At 38.9% G+C, this 27,247-nt stretch overlaps 1 protein-coding gene across 4 annotated transcripts in view; it reads right to left on the reverse strand.

Moving 5' to 3' along the window:
• BRWD1 (bromodomain and WD repeat domain containing 1) overlaps positions 1 to 27,247 on the reverse strand; it is a 127,837-nt gene that overhangs the window by 91,302 nt on the left and 9,288 nt on the right. For 3 of the 4 annotated variants that reach the window (XM_024239366.3, XM_054542520.2, XM_063720900.1), the window contains 7 exons: positions 21,431 to 21,581; positions 19,268 to 19,366; positions 18,749 to 18,909; positions 17,136 to 17,357; positions 3,338 to 3,438; positions 1,938 to 2,008; positions 440 to 540 (listed from right to left, as the gene is read on the reverse strand). In XM_024239366.3, coding sequence (XP_024095134.3) covers positions 440 to 540; positions 1,938 to 2,008; positions 3,338 to 3,438; positions 17,136 to 17,357; positions 18,749 to 18,909; positions 19,268 to 19,366; positions 21,431 to 21,581 — 906 coding nt within the window. Of the gene's footprint in view, positions 1 to 439; positions 541 to 1,937; positions 2,009 to 3,337; positions 3,439 to 12,115; positions 12,176 to 17,135; positions 17,358 to 18,748; positions 18,910 to 19,267; positions 19,367 to 21,430; positions 21,582 to 27,247 lie in introns of those variants that run through there. The other variant, XM_054542521.2, reaches the window with a different exon arrangement.

Raw genomic sequence — 27,247 nt, forward strand, 5'->3', positions numbered from 1 at the left:
AATCAAGATTTTGAACATAAAGCTAAAATAACCACCGTAAAATATTAGGCCTCTCAAGCGCTAATGTGAGTTGCCAATGACACACCTCCCCTTTAAATATAATTCCTTGTATGCTTAAATTAAAATTAGAACAGAATTAACAAAAACTATATTGTACCTAGACATTTTCATTTTTATAAATATACAAGCATCTCTAACAATATTTTAACTGTCAAATTCAGCAAAAATTTAAGATAACATTCACAAGCAATGACTTATCTCAGAAATGCAACTATGATTTAATATTTTAAAACTTAATACCATCAAAAAGTTATGACAGTTCATTTGTTCAACAGAAAAAAAATTAAAAATAAAAGTTAGAGCCAATAACAAGCCCCTTAGCAATAACAGGAATAGTATTAACAATTAATCTAAAGGATTTTAAAATGTGGATGCTTACAGTGTGGCTTTCAAGTTCTGCGATTTTTTCGGGTGCTTCAAAACCCAAAAAATACATTCTGATTACATGATCAGTACTACCTGTGGCTAAAAACATACCACCTGAAATAAAAATGGTAAGGTTTAAACATCCAGTTTATAACAAATACATGAACAAATCAAATTTCCATATTAAAATATAAAAAAGATCATTTACTCTAAAACTAGGTTTATCTCAACAGTTGCATTTTCTGACTCACTATATAGAGCTTATAAAACTGTATTTGCAGCTTTAAAAAACAAAATTAATTCAATCTGGAAACATTCACAATCTCCTCCCGTTTGTTTTTTTGTGTTTTTTTTGAGACAGAGTTTCGCTCTGTCGCCCAGTCTGGAGCCCAATGGTGTGATCTCGGCTCACTGCAACTTCTACCTCCCAGGTTCAAGTAATTCTACTGCCTCAGCCTGCTAAGTAGCTGGGACTACAGGGGCACACCAGCACGCCCAGCTAATTTTTTGTATTTTTAGTAGAGATGGGGTCTCACCATGTTGGTCAGGATGGTCTCGAACTCCTGACCTCAGGTGATCCACCCGCCTCAGCCTCCTAAAGTATTGGGATTACAGGCGTGAGCCAGCTGGTGGGGCGGGGAACATGGTCTCAGTCTGTCGCCCAGGTTGGAGTGCAGTGGTGTGATCATGGCTCGCTGCAGCAACCTCCTGGACACAAGCAATACTCCCACCTAGTCTCCTGAGTAGCTGGGACTACAGGTGTGCACCATGCCCAGGTAACTTTTGTTTTTTGTTTTTTTAGAGATGGGTTCTCCCTATGTTGCCAGGGCCGGGCTCGAATTTCTGGGCTGAAGCAATCCTCCCATCTCGGCCTCCCAAAGGACTGGGATTACAGGCATTGAGTCACTGTGCCTGGCCTCCCCATCTGTATTATTAAGGGCGGCAATATAATGCCAATTAAGCACCAGTGCTCTAAAAATATTTTTAAGAAAAGAAGTTCTGCTTTCTAAACAATTTTACATACCTAACCCTAGCTTGTTCAAGTTTTCAGATTTTATGAGGGAAAAGTCTTTGACCTATCCTAAAAAAGAGAAAGGTTACCACACAAGTTCACTGTACAAAAAATGAAAAAGAATAATTTCACCAAGATATTATGTGTGAGAAATAAATTTAAACTATCAAACATACTCAGTTTAGCCTATTCGAAGAAAATCACAACTTTAGATTATCATACACATAGGACTGGCATAGGAATCACTTGTGTGGACACCTCAAGCCTCCCTTTTACCAGCCATCTCTTATATCACTGATTACTACCAGAAATCAGAGAAAGGCAGAATGGAGGACTGGAAGAACAAGGCTAACAAAATGAACATCATAAATTGAACCTAATGAAATAAACATCAGAAATCATTTACCACGTATCTAATAAAAGTTCTTAGCAATCAAGTGGTCATTTAATAAATGTTTAAAAAAAAAAAAACTAAGAAAAAATGTGAAGAAGTTCTTACCAACACTAAAAGAAGAACAAAGCATTTGAACGCCTGGCCTAGGCTTTTCAGTGAACTTCAGGGGACGTGGGCTTTAAAAGAAGAAGATGCTGCTTTAAAATAGATTATTTTACCACATTAACACAGCTTAATATATTAGTTTTAATCTAGCATATTTAAATATTATAATTTTTTAAGAGACAGGGTCGCCCAGACTAGACACAAACTCTTGGGCTCAAGGGACCCTCCAGCCTCAGCCTCCCTAGTGGCTGGGGACCACAGGGGCACAACACCCAGCTATAATCTTATTTCTATAATACTTTATTGTATATCAAATATTTCCACAGATTTCCATGTATTTTTACAAAATAGAAAAAGATCAAATTAATCATATTTCCTTTAACCCAATACACCCAAAATATCAACATGTAATCCAAATTAATAAAATTATAAGATACTTTCATACTCTTTCATATTAAGTCTTTGAAATTTTCCAGTGTGTATTTGAGACTCAAAATATATCTCAATTTGACAACTCATTTTTTAACAAAAATATTTTATCTATATTTGGATTTCCCAAAACTCACTGAAAATTTCACATACTCAAGTTATTCAAGACATGCTTAATTTTCTAACAGGCCAGGCGTGGTGGCTCACGCCTGTGATCCCAGTACTTTGGGAGGCCAAGGCAGGTGGATTACCTGAGGTCAGGAGTTTGAGACTAGCCTGGCCAACCTGGTGAAACTCTGTCTCTACTAAAAATACAAAAAATTAGCTGGGTGTGGTGGCGGGCATCTGTAATCCCAGCTACTCAGGAGGCTGAGGCAGGAGAATCACTTGAACCCAGGAGGCAGAGGCTGCAGTGAGCCGAGATCACGCCATCACACTCCAGTCTGGGCAACAAGAGCAAAACTCCGTCTCAAATAAAAAAAAGAAAAAAAAAGAAAACAAAAACAAAAGGAAAAAAATTTTTAATACATTAATCAATTGTAAGTTTTAAATTTAAATTATCAATTCAGTTCCTCAATTGCACTAGCCACATTTAAAGTGCTCAATGATCATGTATGGCTAGTGACTACTGTATTAGACAGCACAGGTATACAATACAGGTCTTATGACTCTCAAATGTTCCTGCCTGAATTTCCAATTATACACTTATTATTTTAAATGCCTTACTTTGTCTTTACAAAAATGTGCTAAGATAGAAAAGCTATGCTTCTTTTACAAATCCAGCTATCTATATAATTATAAACAGGAAATAGTCAATATGGCACATATGCTATATATAATAAAAATTAAGTTCAAAGGTAAAAAAAGCAACAATAATACACAATTTCTCTTAACAATCAAACTTCATTTCATTAGACTAAACTGTAACTACATTAAAGAAGAAAACTTGTTACATCATTAAAGCCACTTACCTAAATTTTAAGGATTCTAAATCCCATTGCCAAAAGCAAACTGTCCCATCAGCGCCAGTGGAAACCATATATCTTTGAGAGCCTTTGGCCATCGGGCTAAACTAAAAAGTAAAACATATACAGTTTCAGTTTCCAGAACTTCTACTTAAGTTACAGTTTAACAGTCTTGCAAACTTAACTTCAATTGACACTTTCAGGAAATAAAACACATGAAATCCAAAATATAGGTAATACTACCGAAGTGAAAAAATTATAACCTCTCCACATTCATTTATATGTAATATGATCTCAATAAGCCTATTTTCAGAATAAACAAGACTGGCCAGAAAAACTTTAACAAGGTGGAGATCTAGTCCTACTAGATATTAAAGCATATCACAGAGCGTTAATAATTAAAACGATCAGACAAAACAGGGTACAGAATGACCAATGGAAAAAATAAAATCCAAAACTAGACCCTATTCAACCTGGGAAAGCTGACTGAAAAACTGGAAGGAAAAATGGGGGAAAACATGAATCCTAATGTAAGACTTAAGTAGAATTAAGGTATTATCTCAAATCTGTTGGGCAAACAATGGATCACTGCATAAATGGTATTACAATTGTGCAGTGGAAAAAAACTAAATCCATTCTTCAGACTGTACATCAGGATACATCCGAAAGGATCAATAATTTAAATATTTTAAAAACAAAACCATAAAATAAGGAAACACAAGAACTATACTGCAGCGCAACTTCAGAATAAGGCTAACATCTGTACTTAATAAAATACCAGAAGTGCTAAACAAGCAAGCTAGAGAAAGGAAGATCAACTAGCCAGAGACATCTAGGAAGGATTAAATAGTAGGAAAATGCAAGGAAAACAAACACACACTAGGCAAAGGAATAATATCAGCACAAATTCAAAAGTGAGGGGAAATATGGTATATGATAGAAACAAAGATCTATATGGACAAAGTGTTCATTTCTCAAAGTCATGAGGCAATGGGGTAAATGAGTAGAGAATCTGGATGTAATCAAAGCAGCTTAAAGGGTAACTGTACTTTTCAAGTAAAAACACCAAAAGCAGCCAAACAATTTGTCTTACAGCAATATATAGTATTGATTGAAAGAGAAGAGGCAAGATGTAATAAAAAGCCAAGAGGGAACTCACTTAATCTAAGAAGCAAGAAGCTTAACTGGAATACAGCTCCACCCTTCTCCCCCTAGAATGCGGAGGAAAGACAAAAAGACAGGAGCATCAAAACCTGCTGACTCGCCCGAGTGCTGTGGCTCACACCTGTAATCCCAGCACTTTGGGGGCCAAGGAGTGAGAATTGCTTGAGTCCAAGAGTTCAAGACCAGCCTGGGTGACATGGCGAAACCCTGTCTCTACAAAAAAATACAAAATTATCCGGGCGTGGTGACTCACGGCTGTGATCCCAGTACTACGGGAGGCCAAGGCAGGCAGATCACTTGAGGTCAGGAGTTTGAGGCCAGCCTGGCCAACATGGTGAAACACCACCTCTACTAAAAATACAAAAATTAGCCAGGCATGGTGGTGGATGCCTGTAACACAAAAAGTAGGCAGGAGTGGTGGCGGATGCCCGTAATCCCAGCTACTTGGGAGGCTGAGGCAGGAGAATCACTTGAATCTGGGAGGCAAAGGTTGCAGCAGGCTGAGATGGCGCCACTGCACTCCAGCCTGGACAACATAGTGAGACTCCTCCACCTACCAAAAAAAAAATATATATATGTATGTATACGTGTATATATATGTATACATGCATATACATGTGTGTATATATGTATACATACGTATAACATGTGTATATATGTAGACGTATATTATACATATAAATACATGTATATAAATATGTATATGTATATATACACATGTCTACATATACGTGTATACATATAGGCATAGGTGTATATACACGTATGTATACATATACATATACACATATATGTAAACATATGTTTATACATATATGTATGTACACGTGTATATATACACGTATACGTATACATATGTGTACGTATACGTATATATGCACGTATACACATACCTATGTAAACATATATATAAAATAAAATAAAAAGTTAGCCAGGCATGGTGGCGCATGCTTGTAGTCCCAGCTACCCAGGAGGCTGAGGTTGCAAAGAGCCAAGATCACACCACTGCACTTCAGCCTGGGCAACAGAGTGAGACTCTGTCTCAAAAAGCAAACAAACTTGCTGACTCACGAAACATTCAAGACAAAGAAGGAGCTTAGAAAACAAAGACTAATAATGCCATTAACAGAAAGCAAAGTAAGGAAGAAATTATGGATTTTTTTTAATGTTGAAAGTGATTGTTTATATCTAAGTAGATATGTTCCAGAATGTGGCCTAACATTGAGCTTTGCAGGCTATCTCATTAAAAGTAATGAGAAAAAGTAGTATAATTGAAGTTATATTAGTAGTTGGATATTTTTGTTAATTAAAATTGAAGATTCTTTTATTCCTTTGCTTTCTTAATAAACTTGCTTTCACTTTTAAAAAAATTTAAACACCTTCCACACTGAATTGCTAATTGGACAAAAAAAATGTTTTTTAATTAAAACATCAGAGTAAAACTCGCAACCTTGCAGAGTACTTTGAGAATTCTAGAGGCCAAGCACAGTTGCTCATGCCTGTAATCCCAGCACTTTGGAAGGCCAAGGCAGGTGGATCACCTGAGGTCAGGAGTTCAAGACCAGCCTGGTCAACATGGTGAAACCCTGTCTCTACTAAAAATACAAAAAATTAGCCAGGCGTGGTGGTGGGCGCCTGTAATCCCAGCTACTCGGGAGGCTGAGGCAGGAGAATCGCTTGAACCTGGAAGGCAGAGATTTCAGTGAGCTGAGATCGCACCACTGTACCCCAGCCTGGGCAACAAGAACGGAACTCCGTCACAAAAAAAAAAAAAAAAAAAAAAGGAATTCTAAACCTAACTGTCCATGGAAGAATATGTTTAAGTCACCTGTTCTAAATCAAATTTCCAGACATATAAGCAATTTGTAGCTATTTCTGTCCCACTTATATCTTTGTCTATTCATGGACTGATATATACTGTTTTCTTTATAACAGCTCTAAAACATTTTTTTATCTGCAGCATGGCTAAACAATTCTTTGCTCTTCTTTTGCTGTCCGTGCTTATTTTTCTATTTTAAATGAGCTTGATTGGCTGGCATAGTTCCATAAAACAAAATCATTGGGATTTCAAGTGTAAATACGCTGATTTTATAGCAAAATCAGGAAAGATCTGACATCTTTACAATACTGAATCTCCTGATTCAGGAACGTGGTAGAAGCATTTTCACTTAGACTATTTCCTTCCCCAACCCAAGACTCCTGTCAGGATTTTTAAGACCTTTCTTCATAAACATATTGCACATTTCCTGTTAAATTTATTCCTATGTGTTTGAGGGGTTTTGTTGGTATTACGAATTATATTCTTCTTCCATTGTATTTATTACTTGTTTATTGATGGCGTACAATAAAGTTCTGGTTTTAAGACATGGGTCCTATATATATCTAATCATCATATTAAGCTCTCAGCAGTTCTAACAAGTTTTAACAGAATTCACTAATGAAGCCTCTAAGCTTGAAGTTTTAAGAGTTGTGATTTGTTTTTGTTTTTGTTTTTTTAGTGTCCAACAGGTATTTTTAACCTCTGGGGGCTTCCTTTTACTGTTTCTAAATAGCAACATTTCATCAATTGCAGTATCACTGACATACAACCATGTTTTGTTATGCCCCCTCAAGGCCAGTCGCCAATGACTATAATATGTATTTCTGGATATTAAAAATAGTCTTTTTTTTTTTCTAAGATGGATTAGCTAAATCCTGCATAAAGGAAACAGTATGAACTATGATTTCTCAAAGTCTTCTTTGGCCTTAGGATTTTAGGATTCCATGCTACAATCTCGTGTCTACTTCCAAAGTCCAAAGTATGCTTGAAATCTACACATTTTGAGTGACTACCTAGTATTTACCACAGGCTCATGAGCTTAAGAACGTTTACTTTTACAACTTGTTCAGTGGTAAAATAAGGACTCTTTAATATATGCTGATCCTCTCTTTTCCTATGAAAGAATGTATTATTTATTTTCTTTGGATATATAGCCAATCTTTTTTTGTGAAGAACCTCCAGCCGGGCAGGGTGGCTCATGCTTATAAAGCCCAGTGCTTTGGGAGGCCAATGGAGGAGGATTGCTTGAGGCCAGAAGTTCAAGACCAGCTTGTGAAACATAGCAAGACACTGTCTCTACAAAAAATTAAGAACTAACTAGGCGACGTGGCACACACCTATAGTCCTAGCTACTCAGAAGGCTGAGGCAGGAGGATGACTTGAGCACACAAGTTTGAGGCCAAGTGAGCTATGATTACACCACTGCACTCCAGCCTGGGCAACAGAGAGAGAACCTGCCTCTGGGGGAGGTGGGAGAACCTCTATACTGTTTCCCATAATAGCTGTACTAATTTACATTCTCACCAAAAGTGCGTAAGAGTTCCCCTTTCTCCACATCCTTCCCAACATTTGTTATCCTTTGTCTTTTTGAGAACAGCCATTCTGACTGGGGTGAGGTAGTATCTCACTGTGGTTTTGATTTGCATTTTCCTGATAATTAGTGATGTTAAGCATATTTTCATATATCTGTCGGCCATTTGTATGTTTTCTTTTTAAGAAATGTCTATTCAGGTCTTTTGCCCATTTTTTAACTTAATTTTTTTTTCTATTGAGTTGAGTTCCTTACATGTTCTGCATATTAACCCTTTGTCAGATGCATAGAGTTTACAAGTACTTTCTTCTATTCTTCAGGTTGTCTCTTCGATCTATATTGTTTGTTTCCTTTGCTGTACAGAAGCTTTGTAGTTTGATGTAATCCCATTTGTCTGTTTTTGCTTTTGTTCCCTATGCTTTTGGGTGTATATCCAAAGGGAAATGAAATCAGTATATTGAAGAGATAACAACACTCCCATTTTTACTGCAGTGCCATTCACAATAGTCAAGATATGAATCAACCTAAACACCCATCTACAGATGAATGGACAAAGAAAATGCTGTGTGTCTGTTTATACACACACACAAAATGGAACATTATAAACAGAATACTCTTCTGTCATTTGTGGTAATATGGATGAACCTAAAGGCCATTATGTTAAGTGAAATAGCAAGGCACAGAAAGGCAAACACTGTGTAATCTCACTCTTGAATTTTAAAAGTTGATTTCACAGAAGCAGAGAATAGAACAGTGGTTACCTATGGCTGGGGAGTATGGGGGAACGGGGGGACCATGAGAAGTTGTTTCAATGGGTATTAAGTTACAATCAGACAGGAAGAATAAGTTCCGGTGTTCTATTACACAGTAAGGTGAGTACAGCAAATAACAATGTGATAGACATTTCAAGATAGCTAGAAGAGAAGATTTTGAATATTACCACAACAAATAAATGATAAATGCTTAAAGTGATGGATATAATTACCCTCATTTGATCCTTATACAATGCATATATGCACTGAAACATCACACTGTATTCTTTGTCTTTCTACGATTATTATAGGTCAACTAAAAACAAAAAATTTAAAAAGAATGTAGGCTAGGTGTGGTGGCTCACACCTATAATCCCAGCACTTTGGGAGGCCAAGGCAGGAGGACTGCTTGAGCCCAGGAGTTTGACCAGTTTGGGCAACATGGCAAAACCCCATCTCTACCCAAAAAACACACACAAAAAAAACTTAGCCAGGTGTGGTGACACGCACCTGTAGTCCCAGCTACTCCCAGCTACTCAGGAGGGTGAGGGGGGAGCATCACTTGAGCCCAGCCAATAAGAGGTTGCAGTAAGCCAAGATCGCACCACTGTACTCCAGCCTGAGTGACAGAGTAAGACTCGTCTTAAAAAAAAAAAAGAATGTATTCGTCAAAGATAGTTAGCTGTCCTGTTAACTGTTAAAATGAAAATCTTTCCTGTATGCTCACTCATGCATCCTAGGGGAGGTAAAAATTCACGTAACATAAAACTCACCATATGAACTTTTTTTTTTGAGTCAGAGTCTCGCTCTGTCGTCCAGGCTGGAGTGCAGTGGTGCGATCTCGGCTCACTGCAAGCTCCGGCTCCCGGGTTCACGCCATTCCCTCCCAAGCAGCTGGGACTACAGGCGCTGACCACCATGCTTGGCTAATTTTTTTTTTTATATTTTTAGTAGAGATGGGGTTTCACCATGTTAGCCAGGATGATCTCCATCTCCTGACCTCGTGATCCGCCCGCCTCGGCCTCCCAAAGTGCTGGGATTACAGGCGTGAGCCACCGTGCCTGGCCCATATGAACAATTTTAAAGTCAACAATTCAGTGGCATTTAGTACATGCACAATGCTGTGCAGCCACCACCACTACCTAAGGTCAATAGCTATTATTTCACAAGAGAAACTGCAACCTGTCAAGGCATTTTTCAGTTCTCTTGGATTTTAAGTAGGCAACCAAACTTCTGGAAAATAAAAGTTTTTTATTTCCAGTATTTGTACATTTTTTTTTTTGAGATGGCGTCTCACACTGTCACCTGGTAGGGAGTGCAGTGGCGCGACCTCTGCTCACTGCAACCTCCGCCTCCCGGCTGCAAGCAATTCTCCTGCCTCAGCCTCTCAAGTAGCTGGGATTACAGGTGCCCGCCACCATGCCCGCTAATTTTTTGTATTTTTAATACAGACGGGGTTTCACTATGTTGGTCAGGCTGGTCTGAAACTCCTGACCTCGTGATCCGCCCACCTCGGCCTCCCAAAGTGCTAGGATTGCAGACGTGAGCCACTGCGCCCGGCCCATTTTTGTTCTTGCCTAGCAATACTAAAAAAATTAACAGTTGTAATAGTATAGTGTTCATTTTCTGCAAATATTTAATTTCGTAATATTTTTAATCTAGATAAAAGTCGTAATAGTACGATGAGTACCCATACACTGGTCATCAAGATTCACCAATGGTTAATAGTTTGCAACACTTGCTTCCTGATGTAGATATCACACTGACATGAACCATCCAAATCTACCTTGCCGACATCATCACTTCGGCCCTAAAATCCTTAGTGTGTATCTCCTAACAATGACATTCTCCTACATAACTATAATATGATTATCAATACTTCAAAAACTATTGATAAAACATTATTATATAATCCATATTCAAATTTCCCAAATTTCTCAAGCATCCTTTACAGCTTTTTTCTCTCCTAAATCCAGAACCCAAATCAAGGCTCACACATTACACTAACGTTTGTCCCTTTTCCTGAGGTTCCTTATTGAAAAGCTCTCCACCTTTCTATCTTTCTTGAAACTAAACTTTTGAGGAATAAGAGATTTGTTTCACAGACTGTTTCTCAATTTGGATTTGTCTGATTGCTTCCTTGGGAGATTAGCGCCAAACATTTTTTACCTAAATAATAAGTAGGTAGAGAAAATGTTTAACTACAGATACAATGCATTTCATAGTTACAAGTCAATTCAGATTCTCTTTTTGTGTCTTGTTTTTCTCTGTATTTACCTTCAATTTTCCTTTATAAAGCTGTTTAAAATATCCTCTTTTTATTATCTGAAGGATATGCAGTGATACCCCTTTTTCAAATCTGATAATGGTTGTCACGTTTCTTTTTTGTTCCCTGAACAATGTGTCTTTTACCAGTATTTTTAGTCTTTCAAAGAACTTCTGGCTTTGTTGATCCTCACTACTGTTATGCACATTTTTTCTATCCTTAATTTCTGTATTTATCTTCATAATTTCTTTCTTCTTGTTTGTTCTTCTCCTAACTTCTTGAGAAATACACTTGATCACTGAATTTCAGCTTCTTTTTAATACATGAATTGGGTGTAAATTTCCCCTTCCGCACAACTTCAGCAGAGAATTATATATTGCTATGAAACAACTTACCCCAAAATTTTTAGCTGCACTGGACAACAATAAATATTCATTATCTCATAGTCTCTATGGTCCAAGAATTCAACAGCAGCTTAGCTAGGTAGGTCTGGCTCAGTGTCTCAAGGCTGCGAGATGCAGTCAAGATGTCGACCTGAGACACAGTCACATAAAGGCTTAACTGGGAATAGGGGGATATGCTTCCAAAATGGCTTATTCACATGGCTATAGCAGAAGACATCAATTATTACCATGAAGACCTTTCCATAGGGCAGTTTGAGTGTGCAATCTACCTAACAACTGGCTTCCCCCAAGACCAGTGATTAAAGAGAATAAGACAAAAGCTATTTCATTATGGTGTAGTGTAACCTCAGAAACATTGAAAGTCACATTATACCATTTTCTCAATTATCTCTAAGTTCACAGGTCAACCCTATTCAGCAAGAAGACTACAGCGGCCTAAGTGCCAGGAGGGAAGAATCACCGGGCACCGCCTTGAAGGCTGGCTCCCAGAGTACCTCCCGCAAGTTTTAATATGTAATGTTTTCATTTGTAATGTTTTCATTATTAATCAGTTCGAAATATTCTTAAATGTCTATTGTGATTTTTTTCTTTGATGTATGGATTATTTAGAAGTATAGTTGACCTTTGAACAACGCAGGGGTTAGGGTATCAACCCCCACCAGGCAGTTGAAAATCCACATATAACTTCTGACTCCCAAAAAACTTAACTATTGATAAAGCCTTACCAATTGCATGAACAGTCAATTAACACATATTTTTGTATATGTTTTATATAATGTATTCTTAAAGTAAGCTAGAGAAAAGAAAATGTTATCAAGAAAATCGTAAGGAAGAGAAAATATATTTACTATTAAGTAGAAGTGATCATCTTAAAGGTCTTCATCCTCATTGTCTTCATGTTGAATAGGCTGAAGAGGAGGAGGAGGAATAAGAGGAGTTGGTCTTGCTATCTCAGGGGTGACAGAGGTGGAAGAAAATCTATATATAAGTCGACCCATGCAATTCAAACCCATATTGTTCAAGGGTCAACTATACATAAAATTTACAAAAAGTGAGGATTATCTGTTATTAATTCTGGCTGTTAGTAACTTCTGGCTTAATTACACTGTTGTCAGAGAATATACTTAGAATTATTTCAGTTGAGACTTGCTTTAGACCATTTAATGTACTTGGAAGTAATATAATTATGTTTACATTGACATTCACTATCCCAGTATCATCTTAGTACTGTTTTTCTCTCCTTTCTTTACTTTTTTTATTAGTACATATTTCCCCACCTCTTTTAAGCCTAGTAGTTATGCAATCTCTTGCCATACTTTTGGCTGTTATTCTAGAGATTTCAAACTCCATCTTCATCTTAAAGTCTAATGTAAATTTGTATTATTTTCCACTTCTTGAACAATGCAAAGATCTTAGAATACTGAAGTTACCTCCTCCTGATACACACACTATTCATTTTTTAATTCCATATGTATTTTGAAGCCCAGAATTTACTTATCTTACACAGCCAATGTTTATTTCCATTTACCCACACATTCATTTTTTTTTTCTTAACTCTTCATTTCTTCTTGCATCTCCAAGTTTCCACCTGAGATCACATCCCCGCCTAAAGAATATTATTTAGAATTCCCTTTAATGTTGTCCCATTGCTAAGAAGTTCTCAGCTTGTCTAAATATGCATTTAATATACTTTCATTCTTCAATGATATATTTTAATAGGTTCAGAATTATTGACTGGCATTTTCTATTAGCAATTTAAAAATATTACTTCTTTGTCTATCAACTTCCATTATCTCTATTAAGAAGCTAGCAATCAGGCTGGGAACGGTGGCTCACGCCTGTAATCCCAGCACTTTGGGAGGCCGAGGCGGGTGGATCACGAGGTCAGGAGATCAAGACCATCTTGGCTAACACAGTGAAACCCTGTCTCTACTAAAAAACACAAAAAATTAGCTGGACGTGGTGGCGGCCGCCTGTAGTCCCAGCTACTTGGGAGGCTGAGGCAGGAGAATGGCATGAACCCAGGAGCCGGAGCTTGCAATGAGCTGAGATCGCGCCACTGCACTCCAGCCTGGGCAACAGAGTGAGACTCCATCTCAAAAAAAAAAAAAGAAGCTAGCAATCAGTCTTCTTATTAGTCCTCTAATTTTCCCTAGGGCTACAATGATTACTCATTATACTTGGTTCTATTTATTTTCTTCTGCCCTCAATTCCACTTCACTAATTCTCTCTTCAGTTTCATCAGTTGTGTTCAGGTGCTATTAAAATCACCCACTCAGGTTGGGCGAGGTGGCTCACACCTGTAATCCCAGCACTTTGGGATGCCAAGGCAGGTGGATCACGAGGTCAGGAGATCGAGACAATCCTGGCTAACACAGTGAAACCCCATCTCTACTAAAAATACAAAAAATTAGCCGGGTGTGGTGGCACGTGCCTGTAGTCCCAGCTACTCGGGAGGCTGAGGGGCAGAAGAACCGCTTGAACCCATGAGGCAGAGGTTGTAGTGAGCCAAGATTGCGCCACCGCACTCCAGCCTGGGCAACAGAGCAAGACTCCATCTCAAAAAAGAAAAAAAAAAATGTACTACTACCCAATTAGATTGTTCAGATATATTCAGTAGGTGATAAATGCATGTGAGCCCCCATTACAAGAAGAATCATTTCAGGGAAGACTAGAACTCCACTTTCAAATAATTCCAAGATGATTTTAAGACAGGCACCCTCTCAAAGTATAAATTTTCTTATTTGCTACTATATTGTCAACACATTCATATCAAACTATAAAATGTTAACTGTGAAACCTAGCAAGAATTTGAATTAATTTTCAAACTATAAAATCTTCCAGAGAACAATATACTTAACTAAAAGTAAGTACACAAACCAAAAATCTTGCTTAAACTTCCAAAATAAAACACCATTTCAGCAAGGTGCGGTGGCTCAGGCTTATAATTCCAGCATTTTGGGAGGTGGAGGAAGAAGACTGCTTGATCCTAGGAATTCAAGAATAGCCTGGACAACATGGCTAGATTCCATCCCTATAAAAAATTTTAAAAGCCGGGGTTGGTAGCACACACCTGTGGCCCTAGCTACTCAAGAGGTTGAGATGGGCAGACCTTGACCCCGGGCTGAGGTTACAGTGAGCCATGACTGCACCACAGCACTCCATCTGGGCCAAAAACAGAAAACAAAAACAAAAACCACTATCTCAATTATAACTATCTTCATCCCAAAACAGCTACTCACTCTCTTTCCTTTGAGAATACTGACTAGAACAAAAGTCGCCTTTTATCACAAAATTTCACACCAAATCTATTTAAGTGACCAGTAATATATAGCCTAGGTGAATGTGCATTAAAAAAATTGAACCACCGCCAGTTTTAACCAAATTCTAATGAGAGACACCAATGTATCTTTAAAAGCTTTATAAATCAAACATAAAAGCCTTACAAATCATCTAACAATTTACTTCAGCCTAACCAAAGTTTCAAAAAATGATAGAAAAGCACTGAAACAGGGTAGTAGGGACAGCACTTGGCCAAACCCCACCAACATGTTTTTCCATATGTGACCACCGACCACCAGACATTTTGGTACCACCCCCACTGGCCTATACTCACTGACCAGACCTTGTAAGTTGTCTAAAAAAACTAAAACAAGCAGCATTCCGCCATGAATCCTACTAAGGAGAGTTAACTCTATTGCCCATATGTGCACAAGGCCAGGAGAAGGACCAATCCTAACCCTGAGCCTCATTGTATTTACTAAAACCTTCGCCCAGAGGGGCTTACCTGCCCCTCTCATCGTGTGACATATGTGTTAGCATGATTCCTTAGTGCATCCGCACACCCTGTGCTCCATCCCACACATGTAATAACGTTCACCTACCTGATAAGTTATGCACATTACCCTCCTTAAGACACGTCAAGGCATTTCCCTGGGAAGCCAGCCAGAGAACGCTTCTTCCTTCACTGTCTCACTTATTTCCAATGTTTCAGGCATAAGCCTTTTTTTTTTTTTTTTTTTTTTTTTTGAGACAGTCTCACTTTGTCACCCAGGCTGGAATGCACTGGTGCGATAACAGCTCACTGCAGCCTCAACCTTCTGGCTCAAGCAATTCTCCCTCAACCTCAGGAGTACTGAGACTACAGGTGTGTGCTACCTTGCCAAACTAATTTTTTGGGGGGGTGGAGGGGGTGGGGGTGTCTCGCTAAGTTGCCTAGGCCAGGTCTCAAACTTGTGAGCTCAAGTGATCCTCCCACCTCAGCCTCCCTAAAGTGCTGGGATTACAGGCATGAGCCACTGCTAGGCACAAGTCTTAATAAATCTCAGCATAAGTCTTAATAAATCTGGTCTGGGAAGTCTGCCTAGCCTCCTATTAATTTCTGTTACACTGAGAGCCGAGAACCTTGCACTAGTAAAAGTAACATTTTCTGTCCCTAATAACTAATGGATGTAAGGCAATCATCATCAGTGAGTAATACAGAAAAACACTAGACATTTTGTGCCTTCTGATGGAAGAACTTACATCTCAATGTGATCAATTCTCTATCAGTGATGAAATTCTCATACCCCCACCCCAGACGTTTTGAATCAAACTTTGGGAGCAGGGCCTAACAATGTTTTAATCAAGCCCTCCAGGTGATTCTCATGCACATTAAAGAGAACCACTGCTCTAGATCCAATAACCAACTTAATAGAAATACAGAGGAACATATTAAACTACTCCAACAGGATACAACTGGCAACATCCAAACTGTGGGGAAACTATAGATAACCTAGGTCCTTAACAAAGAAACTGCAAGAGAATTTTTTTTAACTGCATAGGTAGATGAAATTTATATTTTAAGTTTCTTTTATTCTATAGCAACCAATTGTAACATGCAGGCTTTGTTTTGCTCCTGATTCAAACAACCTAAATAAAATACCATTATGAGACAACTGGAAACTTAAACATCAATAAATAGTGTGATAATAGTGTTGTAGTTGTTTTAAAAAGGAATCTTTTCCTTCCATAACAGTTGCTATGAAAAAAAGTGGGGAGGGGAATCCTTATCTTTTAGAAATACAGAATGAAATACTTGCAGAAGAAATGATATAAAATCTAGGATTTGCTTTAGGTACAAGATGAAGCAGTTAGGAAAGAATTGGCCATGAGTTGACAGATACATAAGGGTTTATACTATTCTGTCTACTCTGTATAGGTTCAAAATTATCCTCTGCTTATTGTGAAAAAAAACTTTAAATATTTTGGTAAATTAAATCAACTAAGCGGCCAGGCACGGTGGCTCACGCCTGTAATCCCAGCACTTCGGGAGGCCGAGCCGCGCAGGTTACTTGAGGTCAGGAGTTTGAGACCAGCCTGCCCAACATGGCGAAACCCTGTCTCTACTAAAAATACAAAAATTAGCCGGGTGTGGTGGTGGATACCCGTAATTCTAGCTACTCGGGAGGCTGAGGCACAAGAATCGCTTGAACCCAGGAGGCGGAGGTTGCAGCGAGCTGAGATCACACCACCGCACTCCAGCCTGGGCAACAGAACAAGACTCAGTCTCAAAAAAAAAAAAAAAAACCAACTTAGCAAAATCCACAAGTTTTAAAGTTGAAAAATAATTAATCTATCACCAGTTTCTAATTGACACTCATCCAGTTCAACCATAAACCCCAAAATATCAATAAGCCTTCATGTAAATATGCATTAGATCTTCATCAGCCTTCCATGATTTGTGGAAGTATGAATGATTATCATTTCTCTTACTTAAAACATATAGTTACTAATACACATCTTACTATTTCTCAATTCCAAAGAAACTGTTTTAAAGAAAAAGGTGAAAATATATATAGGAATGTGCCCACTAAGCTAGAAGTTTACCTGTAAAGATGTAATTGATCCTGTGTGTCCTTGGAGCACAGCAACTGGGGCACAAGTTCTCAAGCACCACACTCTAATAATTTTATCACAGCTCCCCGCAGCAATCATTGTATTCTCATAGTTTACTGCCATATCTGAAATTTCTGCAGAATGACCTCTTAATGTAGATAACAAGCGGCCATTATGTGTTGACCAAATCTTTACCAAACAGTCATCTGAACCCTAAGAAAAAATATATCCAAAAATTAATGTTAGTACAGCACATCTTTTAAATAATATTAAAAGAATACCTTTTATATGCCATCCAAATTAACTTTCTTTAACTTCTCTCTTTCCAACTATAGAACACTGTTATTTACATAATAAATTATGACTTATGGTCAGAACACTTACGGAATAACAGTATTTTTCTTTAAGGCAAAGAAAGTCTACATAAAGATACTGCCGAGGTATCATTTCTACGGGTCAGACTCCATTACCAATACTATTTTCCCCCAAGTTCTCTGCAAAGTAATAAGTCCAACTCAAAGTTCACGGCTCTCTTATATCAACTAACAATGGTTAAATGTTAGTCTAGGCCTGGCACGGTGGCTCACGCCTGTAATCCCAACACTTCGGGAGGCCCAGGTAGGCGGATCACAAGGTCAGGAGATCGAGACCATCCTGGCTAAGGTGGTGAAATCTCGTCTCTACTAAAACATACAAAAAATTAGCCGGGCGTGGTGGCTGGCACCTGTAGTCCCAGCTACTGGAGAGGCTGAGGCAGGAGAATGGTGTGAACCCAGGAGGCGGAGCTTGCAGTGAGCGGAGATTGCGCCACTGCACTCCAGCCTAGGCGACAGAGCGAGACTCCGCCTAAAAAAAAAAAAGTCTATTCACATCAAGCTAAATAATGTGATGAATGTTGGAACAGATCTATACTTCACAGTGTGAGAAACAGGACTAAGTGGCAATCCCAAAAACAAACAAAAGTTGTGGGAATAGCCTCCTCACAAACAACACAGTCTCAAGTTTACAGTACTAGCCAGCACCCATTCAAGAAACATTTGATTATCTAACTCTTGAATTGTACACCCGCAAAATGAAAGTTAAACTTCTCACCTATCCTAATTTACCCCTAAAACATTAAAATGATAAATTCCAAATTTTTTCAGATAGGTTTTTAATACTTACTTGAACACTAATGGATGGGTTATTTTATAATCAACGCATTTTCCTGAACCAGTGATTAATGTGAACAGGAATCACTTGTAGAGGTCTGAGGAGCTTTTTATTTTGGGGGGTTTACAGTTAATACATATATTTAATTAAAATGTAATCTAATTCAGTAAGTCTAGAATGTGCTAGAGAGAAAGTATTAGGTATATCTATTTTTAAGCATCCTTAAATATCACATTTAAGAACCACTACTCTAAATCACTGTCTTTCAAAACAGCAGAGTCCTATCTTCAGCTGAAGCACTTATTAAAAATACAAATTCGTGAGACCCACACCATACCTACTGAGTCAAAATCTCTGAGGATGGGAAACAGAAACTAAGATTTCCTAGATGATTCTGAAGCACACTAAAGTACTCTAGATGACATTAAATCAAGTTCAAAATTTTAACTCACTGTAAAGATTCTATGTCCTGTCCTATCAAATGCTACACAGTAAACAGCAGATAGATGTCCGAGAATCCTTCTGTGCATTTTTATATGCTGATACATAGTTCCTGGAAATGCTGTACTAAAAGTGGAACACCCTGTGAGTTGTTTTCCTCGATGTATCTCCACTAGGAAATAAAAACAATGAAAATGGTTAAGGGAGAGCCGATAAGGAAAAATCTAAGAAAAACTCAACGATTTCTAGAGGGTCACAAAAATCTATGTTCAAGAAGCCCTAATGACACAATTTCTTCCCAATTCTATTCTTCTGTATTCACTAACATAGACTTCTTACTACAAAAAGATTTTTTTATTAATTTTATTTTTAGTAATTATTTTAACAATAATTTGACATTTGATACTTATTACTATTAAAACAACATTTCAACCAGTATTTCCTTTTAAATTTTAATACAGCATTTACAAAGGTTGTTGAGAAATTTAAAAAGAATTATTTCAGGCATCTCAAAGGCCAACCTTACTTACCAAGATTTGGTGGGGAACCATAATTCACTGGCATTTCAGGAGGTCTTCCTCTATGAAGAGCAGCAAAGGCAGAGCCCTTCCAAACTGTGTGCCTGCAGTCTTTAAAATGAATTTTAGATACACATAAAATCTTGAAAGTTAACCCCAAGAAAGATTTTATAGAATACTTACGTATATTGTAATAAACTGTTTATTCAACATTTTACCAACTAATATACTTTAACAGAAAAGCCCTGGAGGTTTATTAGACTATTTCTGAAGAAAAAGAAAATTAAGACATCTCAGATACAGCAGCAACAACAACTAACATTTGTGTAGCACTTTACAATTCACAAAGTGCTTTCAACATACATTAGCTCATTGAATCCTCACAACAACCCTGTGAGGTAGGTATTTTTGCCAATTTACAAGTGAGGTAACTGAGGCTCAAAGGTTCTAGGACCTTTAAAGAGATCCACAGCAAATGATTGGTAAAGATGGACCATAAAACCAGATCTTTTGACTCCAAGTCCCATTTAATGCCAAGTGTTTATTTTTCAATGTAGAATTATATCATACAATACTAAAGATAAAAGGTCTTACAACTGATCCAACTTTTCAAAAATGGAAGCTTTTATAAGGAAAAAGTTCTTTGATTTATATGAAAATTCATGACTTGCTCAGTTTTAAAATTAATTTGGCCGATACTACCATGACGTTAGTCTCTATCTTTAGGAAGTACCAATAAATTATATAGCTTTCCCTTCATTTTAGGATCACAGAAAATCCTCTACTGAAAAGCACATACGTAGGATCTGTGACTCTGAACACTAATTCAAAGTCCATCCCTCCTTGACCTACCAGCAAATGCACCAAGAAAAAAAAGTCTGCCCTCCTCTATAGGAGATAGCAGCAGAACATAGGTCTGAAGCAGTCACACTGTGCCAGAAATTAGTTTCTTCGTAACTCAAAGAAGAAAGGGAAGGCATCATACTAAACCTCTACTGAGCCTCGGGTGCCCCAAACTAACAGACATATTGCATTTTACATGAATGGATTCATTACCACTCTCACGACCAAAGAGCAGTTACAAGGCGTCCTCCTGGGGTACCAGGACAAAACAAACAGAGAATATGCCCCTACCCTAGGGCAGCTTGCTGAAGACTCTTTTAAGGTCTGGCCAGTTCTAAATCACTGCTCATCACAAAACAACGACATGGAGCTTGACACAAGTAAAGAAAACAAAGGAAAACAGGCTACCAATTAACTACCATATAACCAGCTAAAATAGAATAATTACAAAGTGAATAGGGACACAGAAGAGGAAGAATATAAACAGTTTCCTGATTAGTGCCACAGGGTGACATGGCTAGAGCACTAAGAAACAACTAAAGCTAACAAACAAGTCTGGCACGGAACTAAGAGGGAGGGGTGTTCTTTCTCAGTTAAGCTTTATACTGGTGGTGCAGCTAAGAGTAGCATCACATCAGCAATAGCTTGTAATAAAAAATAATCATGGGATGAACTTGATGTATACTCAGGATCAGAAGAACCAACAATCTTTGCCCATTAGCAGTTTAGCCACATGTACACATGTATTATATCACATACATATACTTAGTCTAAGTCATATATACCAAGCTAACAGAAAAAGAATAGCAATTTCAAACATTTTGCTAGCACATAACTTGGCAAAAAAATTAAATTAGTAAAAAAAGAACCATGCAATTTTACATTTTTAGTGCTTGTTTTCAAGCTGCTACCAAATTTAGAAAATCACTTCCCTTTATAACAAAGGGCTTTCAGAAGCTAAATATCAAATGAAATACCTCTAGCATTTAAAGAGTTTATTAGACACATACAATTACATTCAATGAAGTTATGAGTGAGCTACAAAATGGGAAATTAAGAACTCACATTGATAAAACCTCAAACAATATCTCAGAATAAATTCAAGCTTTTTAGCTTAACATCTATATCTTTATCAACTTTTTAATGCAGAAGGACCCATTAAACACTTATGTAATAAAATTCAATGTTCTATGCTAAATGCAGAGAATTTTATAGTCCACAGCATGATTTATAGTTACATTATCACCTTTCTTCCACAATGCTTACATTACTTCACAATTATAATTATTAGGCTATTAATACAAAGCAGAACACTTCTTCAAATTAAGGTACCTTTTGCTGTACGTAGCAAAGACTGCCTTCCTGCACCAAGTAAAGAAGTGACTCTTGAAATACTGGGTGGAATTTCTTTATCCAACATAGGACCGATGCGCTGGCAGATTTGCAACAGATGATCAGGAGCCACATGCTTATTGGACAAGACCTAGTTGGAGAGCAAGTTTTAATGACAACAGTTTAATAATATCAAAAACTATTAAATACTTAGGGATAAGTCTGGCAAAATGTGAAAAACATACACTGAAAACTGAAACATGCTGAGAGAAATTAAAGACGACTTAAATAAGCAATAAGCTGATCTACAGATTTGAGCTACAGATTCAAACCTGTAACACTCAAAACTTCAGCAAGTTTTTTTTTGTAGAAATTGACAATTTTGTTCTAAAATTTATATGCAAATGACCCGGAAAAGCACCTCTGAAAAAGAAAAAAGGTTGCAGAGCTAACAAAACTTAATCTCAAGACTTGAAATCAAGACTTTACTCAAAATTGCACTAACTGGGCCGGACATGATGACTCACACCTGTAATCTCAGCACTTTGGAAGGCCAAGGCAGGTGGATCACCTGAGGTCAGGAGTTTGAGACCAGCCTGGCCAACATGGTGAAACCCCTTCTCTACTGAAAATACAAAAATTAGCCAGGCATGGTGGCACGTGCCTGTAATCCCAGGTACTTGGGAGGCTGAGGCAGGAGAATCGCTTGAACCCAGGAGGTGGAGGTTGCAGTGAGCCAGGATCGTGACATTGCACTCTAGCCTGGGCAACAAGAAAAATATATATATATATATTACACTAACCCACCTGTCTCAAAAAAAAACAAACAAACAAACAAAAAAAAAACGCTAACTGGCCTGTAAGTGAAGAATACATCTTTGAGAGAGATGTTAAGATATCAAAGATCCTACAAGACATCATTTAGTATCCAAATCATGGATAACTGGTTCTCAACAACACACTAGGCAGTAAAAAACATTAATTCTTTCAGTAAGTACTGACAGCCTACTAGGTGCCAGGAACCAAAAGTGGATATACCTATGGATAACTATAGACAAATATATGTCTCTCATAATTTTAAATGAAAAATAATCATTTATTTACTCCAACATAAAAGATAAAAGATATTGCTCTCATCTCTACAATGAGAATAGGCTGGATAAACTTTAAAAAATGTATAAACCCATCACAGCTGAAGAAACAAAGAAAAATCTACATTAACTAATCCCAGAAAGTACAAGCTTTTCTGGGAACAGAAAAGGGACTCAGGGCGGGCGCAGTGGCTCACACTTGTAATCCCAACACTTTGGGAGGCCGAGACAGGTGGATCACTGGAGGTCAAGAGTTCAAGACCAGCCTGGCGGAAATGGTGAAATCCCATCTCTACTAAAAAAAAAAAAAACACACAAAAATTAGCTGGGTGTGGTGGTGGGCACCTGTAATCCCAGCTACTTAGGAGGCTGAGGTATGAAATCACTTGAACCTGGGAGGCAGAGGTTGCAGTGAACCAAGATCATGCCATAGCACTCCACAGTCTGGGCGACAAGAGTGAAACTCCATCTCAAAAAAATAAATAAAGTTAAAGAAAAGGGACTCATAGCTGCTTACATCCCTAGCAGAGAGGCAGGAAGAACTGACCTCAGACAAGAATAAGAAAAAACCACTCAAACCTCTAACAAACTTAATGACTACTTGTGGCCAGCATGACTGATTAGAATCCTAAGGAGCCTCAGTTACAGTGAGTCTGCACACCTACCACAATTTTTTCCCACAGACCTTCACCAACTGCGTAGGGCCCAAACACTAAAGCCAGGGCAGCCCTGGAAGAAACCTTACATTCCAAATGCACTGCAGAGCCCCTCCTAAGGCTAGAGATAGAACAACAGGGTGGAGAATGATCTCTTCTGACATGGAAAGCCTAGAGCAGGACGGCAAGGCAGAGCGAACTCCGTAGCAACCTAAAAAGTTGGCAGTCAGGTACAAAGTAGAACAAGATCTCACAAAGTTTGGAAAGGTGGCAACTCCAATGTAAAAAATAAGACATCTCAGAAATTTCACAAGGGCCAAATGTCAAACTCTGCTGGAAGGGAAAGTATTGATGCCACTCTCAAAGCATGGAAAGCCAGTGATTTACTGAATGTAACAAAGCTCAGAGATGACCAATTACAAATTAGATTGACCCTGTCTCACACACTAACTGCTTGAGAAAAGAGCACATCTTTACCAGAGGTAAATACATTACTGCAGCCTCTACTCTTTTTACACAAAAAGTTACAACATACCTCAAAAAAAAAGATGAGATACACAACAAAGCCAGATATATGACCCATGGTCAAGAGGGAAAATAGTCAATAGAAGCAGACCTAGAGATGGCCCAGATGTTCAAAAATGCTTAGCTGTTATTTCTTCAAACTACTTCTCCCCTCTATCCTTTCCACTTGGGACTTCAATTACACATTAAACTATTTAATATCATACCACTTATTCAAAAAGCTCAGAGAACCCAAGCAAAATAAATGCAAAGAAAACCCACTTTGGGAGGCCAAGGTGGGCAGATCATGAGGTCAGGAGATCAAGACCATCCTGGCTAACACAGTGAAACCCCGTCTCTACTAAAAATACAAAAAAGTTAGCCAGGTGTGGTGGCAGGTGCCTGTAGTCCCAGCTGCTGGGGAGGCTGAGGCAGGAGAATGGCGTGAACCCAGGAGGCGGAGCTTGCAGTGAGCCAAGATGGCGCCACTGCACTCCAGCCTGGGTGACAGAGCAAGGCTCCCACAAAAAAAAAAAAAAAAGGAAACCACCTAGGTGCACATGTGAAAGGCAGCTTCTGACATGCCCGCTAATAGTGCCCAAACCTCTTGGTAGTCAGACTTGAGAAATCCCCTCCTCAGTTACTTCAGAAAACAGTAACATTGAGAAGATACTACTTCTATGATTAGGTTACAATTGTGACTTCTGTCTTGCTAAGACTCTACTGCCTCGTCAGCTTTCATCTTTTGATAACTCAAACTATCACACCGGAAAGACCAAAAGGGTGAGGAACTGGGGGTGGCCAATAGTCAGGTAGAAAGTGAGGCCCTCAGTCAAACAATCCTCCAGGAACCGAATCCTGCCAAAACTACATGAGCTTGGAAGCCTATTCCTCCCCCGTCAAGCCTTCAGCTAAAACCCCAACTCTGCCAACATTTTGACTGCACCTTCAAAGAAAAGGAGACAGGGAACCCATCTGAGATGTATCTGGACCGCTGACTTACAGAAACTGGCAGATAACAACAAATCAGTGTAGTTTTAAGCTGCTAAATTTTGGGGTAATTTGGGATCATGACTACAGGACAACATAGTAAAACCGCTGAAAATCAAAGACAAAATAAAAATCCTAAAAGCAACCAGACCAAAAAAACATTATTTTCAAAGGAGCAATAAGACTGCTAAATTTTCAACATTAGGAAGGCATAAAGCAGTAGGACATCTTTAATGTGCCGGAAAAAAAAAAAAGGACTATGAACCAGAATTCCATAGCTACTGAAGTCACTGTCAACAAACCTTTGTTAAAAAGCTTTGTGTTTTTGTTTTTTGTTTTTTTGAGACAGTCTTGCTCCGTGGCCCAGGCTGGAGTGTAGTGGCCCCAATCCTGGATCACTGCAACCTCCACCTCCCAGGTTGAAGCGATTTTCCTGCCTCAGCCTCCCAAGTAGCTGGGATTACAAACACACGCCACCACACCCAGCTAATTTTTGTATTTTTAGTAGAGAAGGGGTTTCACCATGTTGGCCAGGCTGGTCTCGAACTCCTGACCTCAGGTAATCCACCCGCCTCGGCCTCCCAAAGTGCTGGGATTACAGGCGTGAGCCACCAAGCACGGCCAAACATTCATTAAAAGAAATAACAAAATAAATTATGCAGACAGAAGAAAAATTACCACAAATAGTTCCCATGGAAGTGGAGGAAGAAATTTAAAATACCAGAAAAGATGTATAGGTAGGTAAGCAAGTGAATACTGACTTTAAAACAACAGTAATAACATCCTGAAATTTTTATAATATGTGGTAAGGCCGGGCTGAGAGCAGTGGCTCAGACTTGTAACCTCAGCACTTTGGAAAGCTGAAGTGGGCGGATCACCTGAGGTCAGGAGTTCAAGACCAGCCTGGCTAACATGGCGAAACCCCACCTCTACTAAAAATACAAAAATTAGCCAGGCATGGTGGCACATGCCTGTAATCCCAGCTACTTGGGAGGCTGAGGCACAAGAATCACTTGAATCTGGGAGGTAAAAGTTGCAGTGAGCCAAGGTCACACCACTGCACTCACACCTAGGTGAGAGTGAGATCCCATCTTAAAAAAAAAAAAGTAAGGCTGGGCATGGTGGCTCATGCCTGTAATCCCAGCACTTTGGGAGGCCCAGGCAGGCAGATCACTTGAGGCCAAGAGTTCGAGACCAGCCTGGGCAACATGGCAAAACCTCATCTCTACTAAAAATACAGAAAGTAGCTGGGTGTGGTTCATGCTCCTGCAATTCCAGCTACTTGGGAGGCTGAGGCAGGAGAATTGCTTGAACCCAGGAGACAAAGGTCGCAGTGAGCCGAGATCACACCACCACACTCCAGCCTGCACAACAGAGTGAGACTCCATCTCAAAAAAAAAAAAACGATTACTAGCTCAAAGCGACAGGATGGCGACAACTAACAGTTATAACTTCATTTATTTGGGAAGTGGTAAAGGAACTAATGTAATGCATATTGGTAATGTATATTGAAACCTCTAGGGAAACCACCAAAAGAATAATAAAACGATATATAACTAAAAAGAAATAAAGAGGCCGGGTGCAGTGACTCACACCTGTAATCCCAGCACTTTGGGAGGCCAAGACAGGTGGATCACTAATGGTCAGGAGTTCAAGACCAGCCTGGCGAATGTGGTGAAACCCCATTTCTACTAAAACTACAAAGATTAGCCGGGCATGGTAGCAGGCGACTGTAATCTCAGCTACTTGAGAGGCTGAGGCAGGAGAATCGCTTGAGCCCGGGAGGCAGAGGTTGCAGTAAGCCAAGATCACGCAACTGCGCGCTAGCCTGGGCAACAGAGCAAGACTCCATCTCCAAAAAAAAAAAATATATATTAAAAAAATGAAGAAAGAAGGAATAGTTAGTCCAGGCGAGGTCCACTTTGGGAGACTGAGGGCAGATCATTTGAGCTCAGGAGTTCCAGACCAGCCTGGGCAACATGGCAAAACCCCATCTCTACAAAAAAATAGCCAGGTGTGGTGGTGCGTGCCTGTGGTTCCAGCTACTCAGGAGACTAAGGCTGGAAGACGGCTTGAGCCCAAGAGGCTGAGTCTGCAGTGAGCTGTGATCATGCCACTGTACTTTAGCCTGGGTGACAGAGTGAGACCCTGTCTCAAAAAAAAAAGAACAAAGAAAGAAATACAGAATAAGTAGTCGCCAGGCGCGGTGGCTCACGCCTGTAATCCCAGCACTATGGGATCCTGAGGCGGGTGGATCACCTGAGGTCAGGAGCTCGAGACCAGCCTGGCCAACATGGTGAAACCCCGTTTCTATTAAAAATACAAAACGAGCCGGGCGTGGTGGCGGGTGCCTATAATCCCAGCTACTCAGGAGGCTGAGGCAAGAGAATCGCTTGAACCCGGGAGGCAGAGGTTGCAGTGAGCCGAGATTGCACCATTGCACTCCAGCCTGGGCAACCAGAGTGAAACTCTTTCTCCAAAAAAAAAAAAAAAAACAGAATAAGTAGAATACTTTTTACCTTTTTGAAATCTTGCTGTCATCTTAAAATAATACTTGATTAATCAAAAAAAAGTGA

This window comes from Pongo abelii, chromosome 22 (assembly GCF_028885655.2).
Source record: "Pongo abelii isolate AG06213 chromosome 22, NHGRI_mPonAbe1-v2.0_pri, whole genome shotgun sequence".
Classification (NCBI taxonomy): Eukaryota; Metazoa; Chordata; class Mammalia; order Primates; family Hominidae; genus Pongo; species Pongo abelii.